This window comes from Patagioenas fasciata, chromosome 2 (genome assembly GCF_037038585.1).
Source record: "Patagioenas fasciata isolate bPatFas1 chromosome 2, bPatFas1.hap1, whole genome shotgun sequence".
Taxonomy (NCBI): Eukaryota; Metazoa; Chordata; class Aves; order Columbiformes; family Columbidae; genus Patagioenas; species Patagioenas fasciata.
Window position 1 is genome coordinate 146,378,854 of NC_092521.1, and position 16,889 is coordinate 146,395,742.

Genomic DNA, 16,889 nt, shown 5'->3' on the forward strand with positions numbered 1-16,889 from the left:
CCCTCAGTTTCACTTGGCTTTTCTCATTTGCTGTTGTCTCAGTTGCAGAAGACAAGCGAAGGAGTATGTACAACCCAAAATATAGCAGAAGGAAGGATACTTATGTTTTTTGCTTGTGTGCTGTCATTTGTGTAGATTAATATAAGGAGAAGCAGATATAAAGAAGAAATCTGTTTTAAAGGAAATGGAAAAAGATGTTGAACAGTTCATATAGCAAAGTAACAAGAATGAAGGGGGGAGACAGTAATACTTATTTTGTCAAGTACACTGCATTAAAAAAATTTAAATCAAACCATCTATACATGTAATACAGCAAATAAAATTTCCATGAGTGAAATATTAAATTTGCAAGTTTATTTGAAAATCATTAAATTAAATAAAGCAGCATTAAAATCCAACAAATGTGGAGGAAGATGAAGAGGAAAACAATGACCACATAACATTTGTATTCTGCCCTTCCCATGGATCTTTTATGCTAGTTGAACATTTGTTCTCCGTGGAACCCGAAAAACCTCCAAATTCTGAGTTTATTTCACTTGTCTGAAATAATTCCAGTAGAGCCCGCACTGGTGAGCTACAAGAACTTCTCCTCTCTTCAGGAACAGACAGTCCATCTGTATACTTTACACATAACTCCATACTCTGTTTCCAGGTTTCTCTTTTATTTCTTCCCAAGTAAACCTTCACTTTCCTGTGCAGCTTTCCAGACGGTGAACCGTGTGCACTGCTGGCAGCCAATTCATTAAGTTCTTTGTTTACAGCAGTATCAGACTCCTCAGCCTCCAGAAGAACACTGTGCTGCATCTGTTGATGATTATCACATAAATCACGATGTTTCTTGACTAACGTAGGATTGGCATCTGTTTTTTTCAAACACTTTGCTGGTAGAACTACTGCATTATTTAATTTTCGTTTTGGCTGTGATGGGTTTTTGTATTTTTCATTAAGATCTGTAACCTGAGTATGTGAATATAAAGTACACGTGCGTTCTTGAAAACACTGTAAAGTCTCTTCATTTACTTCTGGTTCCAGTATTTCTTTACTGGATGGCTGATAAGGTCGAGACAAGTTCTCTGTGTATGCTGTGTCATCTTTCTGAGGGGGTGGTTGTATGAAATTTGCTGATGTAAGAGTTTCTCTTAAGTTTGCAACACAGGAGCAATCAGTTTTTAGATTTTCATCATTATTTCTGAACTTACTTTTTAGTTCTGAAGGTTGAGAGAGGTGACAAAGACCTGAACAGACAGATCCATAAACAGGGGTAGGTATTGGCACAGAATTTGGTTGTACTTCTGCAGGCTGGAGATCCAGTTTGAGTGCCTGCACTGTGGTGTCCTTCCACGAGTAACTTTTCAATGAAATGCGTTGCTTTTTCAGTCGTTCTTTCAGCTCATCTGGTCTGGTTATCTTTCCAATAATAGGAGAAAAACATCCCGTACTGCATTTTGTCCTACAATGGAATTGTTGAAAATGATTAACAAATGCTCGAGAGAGACATGGGTAACATAAGTACGTATACAATTGATTCTAGAAAAGCAACCAAAGTGACAAAGCAGGTTTTGTTTTTACATTTAAAGGAAAAGTATATTTAGGGTAGCAACACACTATTTCTACAGGAACAGAGTGCCTTACATTTGAGTTTGATGTTTCCTTATTGATTTCTACAGCTCATGAAATTGTTTTAAAAATTCATGAAGTAAGCAGTCTAGTATTTCAGTAAATCGCAATTCACAGTGGTATTAAGAACAGAAGTAGTTTAGGAATAGAATGTAGTGACTACAAATACTTACAAACGTTCTATGCTACATACACACAAAATTAGCAAAATTATATATGCTTTTCTTGACATAGTATTTTAAACCTAACCACTCTGAGTATTTTGAAATCACAAAAGGAATAAAGGTTTGCCTTCATTAGGCTACCAGTTCTTTTGGTTTCACTAGGAGTACCTTTATTTCCTCTTTTAAAAATAAATGAGAAAATTATTCCATATCTCCTGACTTATTTACAAATAAATCAGAGCAATCCTGAATTGAGTTACTGTTCCAAGTAGTGAAGATGCTGATGCCTACAGTCCAAGACACAAAACAAGTCCTCTCCCAGTTAAGCTTTTGAGCTATGAACAAGAAAGGAATATCTGCTTCTCCTGTCCCACACAGGTGGGACAGAAGCCAAGAGGCTTAGAGTAGAAATAGGAAAGTTTTTCCAGTTGTAAGGGGATCAGACTGACTACGGAGGATATAATTTGCTCTTCTTAGACTACTAAGAATGCCAGCAAGTTTTCAGAGCAAGATGTCCAGACATTGCTCTCCTTCTGTCAGCAATACTTCAGTACAGCAGATCTTGCTTTTTGAAGCCGAAGGATGAGGAGGACAATTTTTGGTAATTCACTTCAGTCTCATTTTCCTGTGATGCCATCTACACTTTTAATGTTTGGTTTTGGGTTTTTGTTTTTGTTTTGTTGTTGTTTTTTGGGTTTTGTTTGTTTGTTGTTTTTTTTTTTTGTTTTTTTTTTCTTTTTAATAATTTCTGCTTTATAGAACTGATTTGCCAGGTACAACTCCATTGCAGATTTGAGTGATTTATTTCAGACTGAAAAGCATGAATTTATCCTGTACCAGATCCAGAATTTCAGAACTAAGGATCTTTATGTCCTAACTCACAGTCTTTAAAACTTAGAACATATAACTTACCTTTTTATTTTTTTTGCATCATCCTTATATTCAACAAACTCATAAACAAACTTGGAGATTATATCATCGACAACTTGATACTGTGTGCTTTGTGCAAAATTTCGGTGCTGTTCACTTTCAAGATGCTGGAAATAAAGAAAAAACATGAAACAAATCTAATACTACTGATACGAATATACAAGCCAACAGTTTGATATGAAGCAGTAAGTAAATATCGTTGATTCATTACCAGTGTCTCTGACACATGAACTATTAGTGCCTTCAGCTATCATATATAGAGGCAGGAATCAAGAATTAAAACCTGTAAGGGAAAAAAATACTCACTTGCTGCTTTTTAGGGGATATATTAAAAAAATCTTTTAAGATAAAAAATACATTAAACTAACAAGGAGAAGCGATTGTTGATACCACACTTAAGAAATATGACTGTATCAAACTATATACTTGACATTTCACATACTGTTTGTAGATCTTCATATTTCTTCCCACAACATTCACAATATCCTCTCTTTTTTTTGTCCTTCTGAAGGAGTTGAACAGGAGTTCCACCATCCTTGTCCATATTTATTTTGTTTCTGTTAACAGAAAAAGATATATTAATGAGTGTCATATAGGGACCTGAGCTCTATATTTGTTTTTCAGAGCATGTTCATTCTTATTCACTTAATTGAAAAAGAGCAAATATCTTTATTTCCCCTCAAACTATCTACATTGTGTTATCCAATGCTTGGGAGAAACAAAGAGAAAAATTATTCATTAATTAAAAAAATATTTACTGCAACAAGACAGGCAGATCCAGTAGAACTATATGTAAGCATAGAACGTCCAGGTTAGTACAGGGGTACTACTACCACTGACTCAGAATAAACAATGCAAAATTGTTAAACAAAAAAAAAAAAAATCTCACTTGACAAATCAAAGGACATACCAGCTCTGTGCAGAGCTGATAAAAGAAAAGGAGGTTTGATAAAATCAAAACTAGAAAAGAGAAGTCTAATATGTTATCGACTGTCAGTATTTTTGATGCCAACAAAATATGCAGCAAAACTACTTGATCTAATAGATGATCTCTGATTCTTTGGTAAAAGAACAGTCCTATTTGTTGGTTATATGCAGCTTTTGAATATACTGACCAAATGCCATAATTTCTCTAGGTACAGGCTAAATGGAAAGAGAAAGAAATGAACCTCAGGTTCTTCATGGATATTAAAACACAATAGCTTTAATAGCTGCCCCATGACCTTCATAGTCCTCATGTGGAAAGAGCTACTGTTTGCTACAATTCACTATTAAACTATCTAACGATGATATGCTGGTGATAAAGTGATAAACCATCCATCTCCACTTCCCTTTTACTTCAGGGGAACAGCACCATCTCCCTGTCCAGCCACAAATCATTCTGATAGACTTTACCAAGTTATCTGCATGGATGTAAGCTCAGGATTTTATATCAAAAAACTTGTCTTGAAAAATCTCTAACTTACAAAGCGTAGCAATGTGTTGCCCAGCACCGTGTATGTACACTGCTTTCAACAACTGCTTTCAATCAACAAGTCTAAATTGATAACACCTGCCCCAGCATTTCTTGAGTTCCACAGGACAAACTCCACCTGACTGTACTTTACTATTACAGGAGCCTTTTTACCTTCCCTCTTTAGAACTGTAAATATCAGAGAGAACCAATCAAGCCAGATATAAGCAATAGCATTTATCATCTGAAGATTGAATCATGTCTGCAGGTCTTGCCTGATGCAGAAGCAAGCAGAATTAATAACTCAGCTTCAACAAGTGTTTCTCCCAGAAAAAGGGAGCACTCCCCTTTCTCTCTCCTGAAACTACCATTCCTCACATTTACCTGCAAGTAGGAAATAATCTCCCACCTAAACAGCTCTTTGGCATGTGTCAACCTGAAATATTATATAGGAATATTAACTCAAACATAACTCCTGAAATTTTTAATATATCCTATTCCTTAATCCATATAAATGAAGATAATACTGCCTTTTTTATTTTTAACGCTTTAAAAAGAATGGGTCTTTCTAGCCCTCTCTGAAGAGAAACCATCAAAAATGCCTTATTATTGCAAGGGTTACTGCTGTATTATATTTGCTTTGATTTTTCATAGTGCTTCCTTCATTGCAATTAAAAAAAAATATATATGTGTATATATAATCCATAATGGCAACATCAGCTGAAAACCTCCAGCACTATAATAATGGTGAAGACTGGACAGAACCTGAACAGTGGAAAAGTTAGTTTATAAAGAAAACAAGGATCACATCTAAATAAATCTTAGACCCCATAGACAGAGAAGTAGCCAAAGTTACTCGATACAGAAGGTCCCACACATAGCAAAGCCACCTTTCACCTGAATATCTTTAATCTCTCATATGAATCAATTTTAGAAGTCAATGAAAGAATCATTAACACTCCAGATATGCTAGGCTGAAGAAATCCAAGACAAAAGTTTGATTAGCAAAAAAAACCCAGATAATTCAGACTCCTAAGTAATTTCAAATAATAAAAATGATTTACCACAAGTCCTAACTGCATCTGGAATGCTCAAATAGAGCCTGAATGCCAGAATGTACCATATAAACACTTGCTGCAATTCTGCTGGGCAATTATCATCCACTTTCTATTACTGAAGAGCTGAAGCAGTATTTGCAGAGTCTAATTTCTATAAACTAGACTTTATCAACAATGGGCACTCTTTACCAACAATGATTTTTCACTGTGACTGAGTATCACTGTTTTAAACCGACTAGTTTAGCATTATACTGACAAATATCAAAAGAAGTCTTAAGAAATCCACTTCCTGTAAAATACTTACTGGATGGCATCCAAGAGGAGGACAAAGAAGAAACCAGTGGCAGAAAGGAAAAAAATATCTTATGCTGACCCACAGTGATAGGAGAAGGCTGCATTTTTGGATGTATGGATCTGTATGTCCAAAAAAAGGACTAAAGACAGGATAAAGACAGTACAGAAAGATAGACAGACACCAACAGTTACAGTTGCAGCAAACACATCATATCAGACGTGGCTATTAGTATTATAAATCACACAAAATTAGAAGTAGTGTAACTATTTTAGAAAACAATTGTGTTAGAATTATTTTAGAGAACTTCTCTGTCCTCTAGCCACACCTCAATAACAATTTTTCAACAAACCTTTGCTTAGGCTGAGTTTGCTTTTGACCAGAAGGATACTTCTTCTCCACCTCGAAGGGACTATAAGGTTTTGGAACACAGTAGTTCAGAACTGGAAAACTGGGTAACTGCAGATAAAACGGTCGGTAGTGGCTGTTTTAGACAAAAGAAGTGCATTAGAACCACCAGAAATGGAAAAAAGGAGTTTATAGCACAAATTACAGCCAGATAAAATAATGAAGTATTTCTCTTTTACATGTAACATATACAGAATGCTAAGCAGATAAATATCCCAGAATTATAAGCAACCCAGGCAGAAGAAAAAGACCAAGTCAGGAAAACATAATAGGGACAGATTAAGTATCTTATTCTGCTTCTGAACTGTTACTTATGTTGCATAAACAGCTACACATTCAAGAACATCAAGTTACATTAAGAAGTGTTTCAGGTGACTAGTAAAATGCTACATTCAGAAGTCAAATTGTTTATATACGAACGTCTTGTACTTAGAACTGTGTTTGTCCAATTCTCCTCACTATCCTCATGTCCTTCATAAATATGACATCAACTTACACTGCAAGACCAGATTTTTTTTTTTTTTTAATTCAGTAAAGTGTCAAAGAAATCAGGTGAAATAATTTGTAGCTTCTAAACATCAGCATAAAGCAGAAGGTGGATAAGAATATAAAGGTACAAAACATACTGCGTAGGCCTGTGCTTTTTTGTAATTCATTGCTCTCTCAACTTCTGGAAAACTGGTATTTCCTTAAACAACCAGGTCTGACCAACTACAGGACCAGAAAGATGTGAAAATTTTCAAGGCTGAAAGTATCAGATTTCATGCTACTCTGGATACTGCAATCAGATTTTTATATATATATATATATAGTTTTTTTACAAAAAGAAATGATTGAGCAGGAAATTAAACCTAGTTTCAAGGGATTACTGGTAGTGTTATGTTTACAGTTGGATTCTATGATCTTAAAAGTCTTTTCCAACCTAAATGATTCTATGACAATTCTATAACAGCTTATTTCCTTACATCCAAACAGTCTCTGCAGAAGATGAATGTTACCAAGTTGAACTACAGGACTGGAATTTAGTATACAAAGTTTTATTGGCCTTTTGGGCTATTGGATATGGACCTAAGATCATAGAATCAATCATATACTCATAGAACACCAGGATGGAAAGGACTCGAAGGATGATCTGGTCCAACCTTCTGTGGCAAAAGCACAGTCTAGACAAGATGGCCCAGCACCCTGCTCAGCTGAACCTTAAAAGTGTCTAATATTGGGGAATCCACCACCCCACTGGGGACATGATGCCAACAGCCGATTGTTCTCATAGAGAAAAATTTCCCTCTTGAGTCTAATCGGAATCTCCCCAGGGAGCCTCCATCTTCTTTGTAGCCACCCTTTAAATACTGGAACATGGTGATGAGGTCTCCCCTAAGCCTTCTTATCTCAAGGCTGAACAAGCCCAGTTCTCTCAGCCTTTCCTCACATGGTGGTTTCTCAATCCTTTGATCATCTTCCCGGCCCTCGTCTGGACCCTCTCCAGCCTGTCTACATATTTTTTGCACAGCAGGGACCAAAACTGAACACAGTATTGCAGGTATGGCCTGACAAGTGCTGAGTAGAGCAGGATAATGACTTTGTCTCTGCTGGTGATGCCCTTGCTAACACAGCCCAGCATCCTGTTGGCAGCTCGCTGTTCGCTCATGTTGAGCTTGTTGTCTACCAGAACCCCCAGGTCCCTTGCCACAGAGCTGCAGGATTCAAGGTTCAGAGCTTCCAGGTTTCCTTTTCATTCATATGGTCCTTGGCTGAAAGCAACTCTACCTATCTATTCCCTACTCCGCTATTACCTGCTCAATCTCATTCAGCCACTAAACACAGATACCTCCTCAGAGCATACAAAAATTAAAATTTTGTATCTTATTTTAAGAAGACAGTATGTATGTCTGGCATCTAAAGTCAGGAAGTTGAAGGACCTTGAAATCTGAAGGCCATTTCCTCAAGACATACTACACATTTCTGAACTACTCCCTTTGAAAACCACATTATTGAATGCATGAAGAGAACACTTACCGACTTCTATCTTCCACCTTGACAAAGGGATTTTTCAGTTTACCTGCTCAAGGGGAATAAAAAGGAAATTAAGAGAGAAATAATTTTCTTCATTCAGCAAGTTACTCCAGTAGCTGAGTAAATAAGCTGACATTATAACTCATTATGCACATTTATTGACAAACCCTTGACTTTCATGAAGTTTTTCTACGCTTTTTTTAGACACACAAATTAGAATACAACAGCGCACTCGATCAGATGAGAACTGTAGCACATTTTTAAGCATTCAGAGGCAAAACAAAACCCTCTACAAATGTTGAAATACTTACTTCTTGACTTTTGAGCAGTAACTTCTTTTCCCTATGGAAAGAAAACAGGACATACAAAATGCCTGTGAGTATCATTCTGCATTTTACTTCTAAGATTTAGCTGTAGCTAATTTTAAGTTATGAGGGTCTCTCTGTGTTAATCATGACTTCATACACAGTCACAATAAATTTTACAAGACACTAAGCTCATTAGTACTTCAGAAATATGGTGATACGTTTCCCAAAGAAGCATTTCATTCTACACTGCAAAAGAAATGTTTTCCTTGAGACATTTCACTTTCTCTTCTCCCCTAAAATACCTTGCCATGGTTAAAGTTGATTCTTAAATACAGATATTATTTTTACAACGTTTTATAAACGCTAATTAACTACAAGTTGTAAAACGCCACCAAAAACTGCAGACAGCAATGTTCTCCAATCAAAAGAATTCTTCTCATTTGAATGGACTTATACAGGCATTTTTTTGTTTTAGCAATGAAGATCATAATTAATATGTATTTTCTCTTCAGAAAAGAGTAAAACCTATATTCAAGCATCAGCTGTTAGCTGTAATTGATTCTGATAAGAGTACAAACCAACACTTCATACTTCTTGCAAAAACCCACCACCCTGCTAGCCATGAACACTGATACTCACACTATGCATTTTAAAACTGATGATTTAGCAGAGGATTTAATGTAGTCTCAATAATTAGCTGATATTGCATTCCAAAACAAAAGAACACTTACTAAATAGCGTGTTTTCATGTATTTATCACAGACCCCTGCCTTGACTAGATAATTGTACAACTTCACATTTAATTTAAATTATAGAGCAGCTGTAGACAAAGCACACAGTTTCAATGTCTAACTGGATCACACTAAAATTCAGAGAATTTGGGATTTTCACATGCCAACTGCACGTTATTGGTCCAATACCTCAAAGATGCTTTATGGTAGTTCTTTAAAAGAATCAGATGGAAAAGGTGCAGACTTGAGCAACTGACACAGATTCCCTAGAGACAGTTTCTTCAAGAAATATAACTGTGATGATTCAAAACGGTCCATCAAAATGAAAAAGTTCCTAATCACTGTGTCATGAGGAAAACTATACAAGGCAATTTAACCACAATCTACATCATACTAAAACCAAACTATATTTACTATTTTTGAGGCAGGCAGAATGGAAATTTGAGACAGTTCATTACTTACGATTCCTAGATACTCTTTACAAAAGCAGAGGTCTAAACATTATTTAATCAATGCTACTACAGAATTGAATTTTGAATAATGCTGTAATACATAGCTAATACTTTCTCTTTTTCAAAGATGGTTTTAAAATCAATTAATAAAACATACAGGTCTGAAAAACTGAATATGAGCAAAACTATTAAAAAAATCTGTAAGCTACACAGTAGGCAGCATTTAGTACACCTGTGTTTTCTCAGTTAATGAAATAATTTTCACAAACAGCAAAGAGCCACTTACCCCATCTTTAACAGAACTCCCTCCTCTTTTGATTAGATAGAGCTCCCTCTTCTTTTGTTCGATATAATTCTTAACATCTGTCAAAAAAACGAAAATTATAGTCAGCCAAGTTTATTTTCATATGTTTGAAGTAACTGTTTGCTTTTAATATTTTGAACAAAAGAATAATTAAATGATTATTACAAGTTCAAGCTAGGCTTCATGAAACAAAAATATTTACCATCAATATGAAGTATTTTCACTCCCCAACTCAAAGCATTGGACAGTATACTACCGGAGGGGATTAAGTCCTGCAAACAATAAATTTTATTACTCGTTTTAAAGCAATATACAGTAGATTAAATAATTACAAATATATTAAAACATGGAATATGAAAGCTGAGATCAAAGTACAGATGCTTTGCTTCTTGCCAAACGACTATCACTTTCCTCGACTGACTTTTCCGTTTCTGTGTCACAGCACTTCACCATCAAAAGATGGTATTTTATCTTTCATAAATCCAAAACTGTTCTCTATTGTCACATTTTAAAGTAACTAAGATTTGAAAAGTGAATTTATGCATTTGCTTTAACTTCACGAGCACTTCTCAAATGCTAGCTATATTAGCTATCCTGATAAATTATAATACTGGTCATTAGAATGTATAGACTTTTAATTCTTCAGGAAGTATCCAGAAAGCGTGAACCAACAATTTTACTTAGAACAATCCCTCAACTTCTTCCTGAGCATTCCACAAGGGACTCCTCTCTTAGACGACTAAGACAACTGTTACTACTTTTTGTTTTCTAGAAGTGTGAGACCCAAGTTTTTCAAGCACAACTTTGTTGACTACTCTCCTTACCTGCTCTTTGATTGCTTTTTCAACTAAGGATTTTCCTCTGCTCATACGTACCTATATTAAAACAGAAACATGTTTGTAGCAAGTTTAGAACTCATTAAATAAAAATGTAAGGCAATTTACACTGTTGCTAACAAATACATGTTTTAGCTATGATAACCTCCTTTTGTTTACCATACTTCTATTTTTCATAATTCACACTTTCCCCACAAGGTTAGAGTTGATACAGTCCGAGGGGAAAAAAAAAAAAACAAAACAAAAAAGTAGTTATTTTCAGGCAAAGCAGGTCACTGCATGGCTGAAGCAATGTTAGAGCTGGAACAACATGGAGGGTGGCAGTAAGCAGCCAGTGGCACATGCCCAAAGATGAGGTTTCATCAGCTGCACTCGTGCCATATTAAGCTAATAGTCATCAATATAATCATAGCCTCTGCCTTAGCCGCATCTTTTCTACCACGAGCACATCTCCTCTTGTACTGCATGCTGTTTGTTAGTAATGAACATGTCTTTACCTATCCAGGTTATTCGCAAAATGAGGTCATCTCACCTACGAAATGCAAAGAGCAGCCCACAGACTGCTCGCAGTCAGGTTTCTAAATAAGTACCATGTATATAGTACAGCTAATTGTTGCCAACTGTATTTTGAAAGGATGTAAGACTTGCCCACATAAGAAATGTCACATCAATCTGCACAAATTCAGACACTGTTACAATTAATGTGATCGCCTAAGAAAGAGCTCAGAAAAACTTACTATTCATTATGTTTTAATTCAATTATTTCCTTGAAGTACTACCAAAGAGTGATGTTAATGCCAATACCCATAGATGTCTGCATTAACATCAAAGCAGCCAGATATTAATAGACTGTGTTGCTAAAGGCACAAGAACAAGTAGATTCAATCACAACCCTATCCATATTGATCAAGCTGTCAAACATAATGATGTCAACATTAAATTAATAAGTGAGGCATACTATATTAGACTAGATCTTAGTGTAGTTACCTTATTAGCAGAAAATGCTCCTTTTTTAAATTAATCTTTTAAACTTTGCTTATTTGAGTTTGTTAAGCTTAGAAAGTTAGCCTGAACTAGTTCAAAAGCGTTTTTCATCTGTATTAAAAAAAAAACCCCAAACCAACAAAATATCAACCAAAAAAACCCACACACACTGAAAATAAACTCTTAGCCACCCAAGGAACTGTTGCTATATTTAGGAAATGAAGTAGGCGAAAAATTTTAAGAGCATAACACATCAACTACACCCAGTTTGCAGTATTATTACTAAGAAACTTACTGTATCGACAATCTTAAATGAACTTCCATCATGTCGATCTTTTTGGTTGCTAGGATGAGCTGAACTATTTCCTCCATTACGTGCAGATTCTGGGCTAGGAACAGGAGAAATCTGACCAAGAGACGGTGCAAATTTTGCCTCCTTTTTATTAGACACCAGATAGCTGATATCTTTACTAAGAAAACTCTCCACTCTCTACATGTAAAAATATAAAACAAGTTAATTATTTCAGGGCAACAAATCAGTAGCGCAATTTTACATTGCATATCTTAAAGAAAAGTGACAAAACTTCTATAATAATTAAATTTGAAACCATTTAATTAATGAACAGATATTTTCTAAAGATCTGGATGACAATTACAATTGAGCTGTAGTAGCATCTCACCAGTTACAAACTCTTATTAATTTCAATTTCTCAATTTTGTAATCTCTGTGAAATGAAAAGTTTTGCTTTGTTTTCATTATTATCATTCTTTGAACTACCCAGCTGTAATACTTTCTAAATAGAAAAATACAAACATTACAGCGAGAAATAACAGAATAATTAAAAAATCCCACAATTTTTATGATCTTGTGTAACACAAATTTCATAGAAGCTAAACTTAAAGGTAGTGTATGCAAATGGAATTTACAGCTTTCGAGGAGCTACAAAATTCACCGAGTTATTTGAGAATCAGCAGAAAAAATAAAGTTTCAGGATAGTTACAATGTTTCACACCTACGTTTATGAATAACACTTCTCAAAAATGTTGAAGACTTTAGTAGATTCATACTTTCATACTCAGCAAGACAAAAGCTATGTTTTCCCTATACTTATTTTCTACCATTTTGCTCCTTCAGTCTTTCATAAACAACTGTGTGACTATTAAATCTATTTGCCTGATTATTTCTTGCCAGTTTATGAAGCTTAAAACATTTTCCTCTTCTCCACTAATCAATATGGAAAGCACAAAAGTCACATGCACAACAGGCTTGAAGCTGTGCCTTCCAATCCTGCTCTATGTACCTTTTACAGAATTGGGACATTCAGAGAGAGGAACTTTTGAGTCCACTCCACATGAGTAACAAAGAAACACATGTGATAGAATAGAATGACAGAATCGATTGGGTTGGATGGGACCTTCAAAGCTCATCTACTCCAACCACCCTGCCACGAGCAGGGACATTTCAACTAGATCAGGTTGTTCAGAGTGCCATCCAGCCGGGCCTTGAATCTCTCCAGGGATGGGGCATCTACCACCTCTCTGGGCAACCTGGGCCAGTGTTTCACCACCCTCATTGTAAAAAATCTCTTCCTCACGTCTAGGCTGAATCTCTGCTCCTTAAGTTTAAAACCATCACCCTTTGTTCTATTTTAACAGGCCCTGCTCAAAAAGTCTGTCTCCATCCTTCTTAGTAAGTAAACTTTCTTTGAAGTCCTGAAAGTCTGCAATAAGGTCTCCCTGGAGCCTTCTCTTCTCCAGGCTGAACAACCCCAACTCTTCTCAGCCTGTCCTCACAGAAGGGTAGCTGAGCCGGAGGGCAGTAGTCACCACAGCTTTAGGCATCTACTCCTCACAAAACAGAAAAACTTCATTCAGTCTTGGATTTGCAAAAGATAGCCTGCACTCATTTAATGATACATGTAAAGGGATACATTTACCTTGAAACCACATTATTGCTGCTTCTTGCCTCTACTATACTTTCAGACAGCATCTTGATTTATGAGCATCAGTTTTTGTAAAACTGCTCAGTAGTCCTCTGAGGTCAGAAAAGTATTGCCAAAGCAATGTTCAGAATAGCTACCAATTTTGAGCAGATCCCTTTTGCTTCTGTGGTTACAGGGTGTTTAATACTTTAACTGTCAAGATTCCTCTACCTAATTCAAAACATTCAACTTCGAAGCAGACTAAGTAATTGCATTGCTTCTGTGTCATCACAATACCCTGTACTTGCTTGTATCAAAGTGTTTCTTCCATACAGAAGAATCAGGGGAAAAAAAGGTATTAAGATGCTTACAAAATTTGTGATCTAAATAAGAGTATTAAAAAATATTCATTAACATACTCTGTGCAGAAAGTACTTACTGAAGTTACTGACACAAATAACAGAGAAAAGGTATTGCATATGCGCAGATTTTCTTCTACTTTCATTAAGGCTTCTGCTCCTTAACTTACCCCTCCTAGATCTTTGAGGTCCTTTCCTATTTTTTCAGAGATCACATTTGATGGAATATCAAGGTAAAACACCTTCCCAGTCAGTGGCTTATATTTAAGTCTCTCTGGTTTTCCTGTATCTGTTTTCACATTCTTCAGAGATTTTATCTTTTCTGGTTTTGCTTGCATTCCATCCGCTGCAAAAAGGGAATTTAAACAAGACTGTGTTTTATTAATTGATTTTTTTCTTTTCAAAAAGAAAAATTCCTAAATTATGAAAATAGATAAGTCACTTACACACAATTTATGATTAAAAAACAAAAAAAACCCTTTATGTTAAAAATGTCAAAACCAAGACACTAATAGTAATACCACATACAGCCCTTAAAGTTTCTAAAAATAATATCCTAAAAGGACTTTTACTACAATTGCTATACAAGGCCATACATTTTCTCGCCCAGTTTGGCACGTATTTGCTATCTGTGTACCACAGTATATACACTACTTGCACAGTCACTGATAATCACAAGAACACCATTTTAGAACAGAACCTGTCTTTCTCGTATTCATCTGAAACCAATAGGATTCATATAGACTCATAGAACAAAAAGCGGTCAAAAGTAACTGAAACACCAAAAAATAAATGACCTAGACCCTACTATTTATCTACATTTTGAGCACCCACCTAAGATGCAGGAAAACTAAGTTTGAAGTTCAGAACCATTCTACTTATGACCACTCTTTATGTCTCAGTTAACTTTACTCTAAAACTAAGGAACGACGTACAGCAACTAAACTTTGCTGATGAACCTTCCCAATGCTCAGCACAGAGCTATCCACCCAGGTCTAACTATTAGATTAAATAAGCAAATAAAAAACATCAGTCTGGGTAAAAAATAAGCCTCATTTCTCAAGGAAAATCTTGGAGCATGGTAGAGTTCTACAAGATCATCAGCTCAACACTGAGTAGCAATCAAAAAAGAAAAAAAACAGAAATTGCTAAGAAACAGAAAATAAAATGGATATTTTAATTATGTCACTTTATAAATGCAGGACTCAGCTACATCTTAAATATAGCCTCTGAAAAAGTAACAAGAATGACCAACGGCATGAAGAACAACCTCAGAGATTAAAACTTTGCAAATTATTTAGGAGAAAAAGAATAGAGAGATGCAAAATCAAGATGGACATAAAGAGAATGGGCTAAACGGCCTATGCCAGTAGAAGAGTTATGGGGCACCAAACAAAACTAAGAGTCAGGTACAAAAAGAAAAACAATGATTTATTCTCTATGCAACAGGGCAAACCTGCACAGCTTCTGCCAAAGAATGTTATCCATACTAAGATGCAGTTTCTAGGAGAGCCTGGACAAGTACAAGGAAGACAAATACTCTGAGGGATCCCAAATGCATGAAAGTGACACGCAACTCATGAAGTCCCTGTAGCTACACATAGCTAGAAACTAGGATAATATTCACAGCTGAAAGGAATTATCTCTTCTTTGTTCTCACATACTTCCACAGGAATCCATTTACAACCAATGACAGAGACAGAATCATCAAAAACTTGCAATATTGTTAGTTTCCCATCCTATTTTCTTCCTCACTAACAACCTACTCCTAGTTGTTTCTCTTCTGGAGAAGCTCAGAGCAGACGAGGGCTACTGCAGGAAGAGAACAGGCTTCTTCTGTAGACAAAAATGCAACACCCAAAACAGTCCTTCTGTTATGTATTCTCACCCTCCCTGAAGCGGTCTTGGATGGGAGAAGGAGCATACTGCAAGATTCTGTAAGTAATGGCTATGAACACACATAAGAGAAGCAGGAACAGCAGTCAGATTTGTAGAATCTAGGAGACCAAAAGAACTAGAGAAATAGGAAAATGGAGAGGTTTAGGACAGTGTAGCTGATTCAGAATCTTAACAGAAAAGATGGATGACAAGCAGGTGTGCAAGTGAAATTCTGCAGATGGCCATAGATCAAATACAGTGTTAGACCCAGCACACATATGTGATGGCCAGGGCAGTTCAAAAATTAACACATGAAATACTTGAATTAATATTGGAAAACACATATTAAACTTCTTAGTGATAATAAGAAGCTCAGAGGGAATCAGTAGTACTGCAGTAACACTGAGGAGCCTCTCTTGTAAAGCAACAGCATTTCAATCCCCTAGGCCTGGGTACTGCGGTGGCCCCTCCGTGCCTGCTCCTGGTGCCGGCAAAGGGCTGCCCGGGGGCAGCAGTTCGCACGGAGCGGCCTAGTGAATTCCAACACAGCGACCAGCTCCTGTGCATCGCAGGCATCTTGTAACGCAGAACGAGTTATCCAGCTACCTTTTCGGTTACGTACCTGTACGTTTAACTCCCCAAGCCATGCAAAGGCTATTTCAGCCGTGTACCACCACCGAAGCCAGCCCCAGGCGCACTCAGCCGCGCTCTGATCGAGGCAAGAGGCCCACACGGGGCTCCGGGCTGACCGCGCGGTCCCACAGCGACAGCCAGGGAGGCGCACGGGCCCCAGGCAGCGGCCCAAAGCAGAACGCTCGAATCCCAGAGCCCCAGCCGCCCCCAGCCACCCGCCGCTTACGGGAACGCGCTCCTTCCTCGGCGGCCTCCGCAGCGTTCGGTTTCATCTTCCCGCGGAGTCACATCCTCCTCCCCCTCTCCGCCCGCCGGCAGACCCGCAGGGGTTCGGCAGTTCCAGCCCCACTTCCCCAGCGGCTTGGAGCCGCAGCCCGGCCACCCGCCCCCCGCGCTCTCCGCCGCAGCCGATGGGGCCGGCGCGGGTCTCCAGGCGGCGTCGGGTCGTGCTGTGTCTCCTCACCCGCCTTTCCCGCCCCCGCCAGCCTCAGCCCGCCACGGGGCCTCGCTGCTCCTGCCGCAGAGCGGCGCCCCGTGTCGCCGCGGG

At 37.3% G+C, this 16,889-nt stretch overlaps 1 protein-coding gene across 2 annotated transcripts; it reads right to left on the reverse strand.

The window, feature by feature from the left end:
* Positions 1 to 332: 332 nt before the first annotated feature.
* DBF4 (DBF4-CDC7 kinase regulatory subunit) lies at positions 333 to 16,809 on the reverse strand. Of its 2 annotated transcripts, none has more exons than XM_065831540.2 (12): positions 16,569 to 16,809; positions 14,002 to 14,177; positions 11,846 to 11,956; positions 10,555 to 10,605; positions 9,933 to 10,002; positions 9,713 to 9,789; positions 8,247 to 8,277; positions 7,939 to 7,981; positions 5,867 to 5,998; positions 3,154 to 3,268; positions 2,694 to 2,818; positions 333 to 1,450 (listed from the first exon to the last, which is right to left on the reverse strand). In XM_065831540.2, exons 1-12 carry the CDS (start codon positions 16,612 to 16,614, stop codon positions 388 to 390), a joined length of 2,040 nt encoding a protein of 679 aa, XP_065687612.1. In that variant the 5' UTR covers positions 16,615 to 16,809; the 3' UTR covers positions 333 to 387. The 2 variants fall into 2 exon arrangements, with proteins under 2 accessions (XP_065687612.1, XP_065687611.1); XM_065831539.2 differs by having other exon boundaries at positions 11,846 to 12,040; positions 16,569 to 16,807.
* Between the last annotated feature and the right edge of the window lie 80 nt (positions 16,810 to 16,889).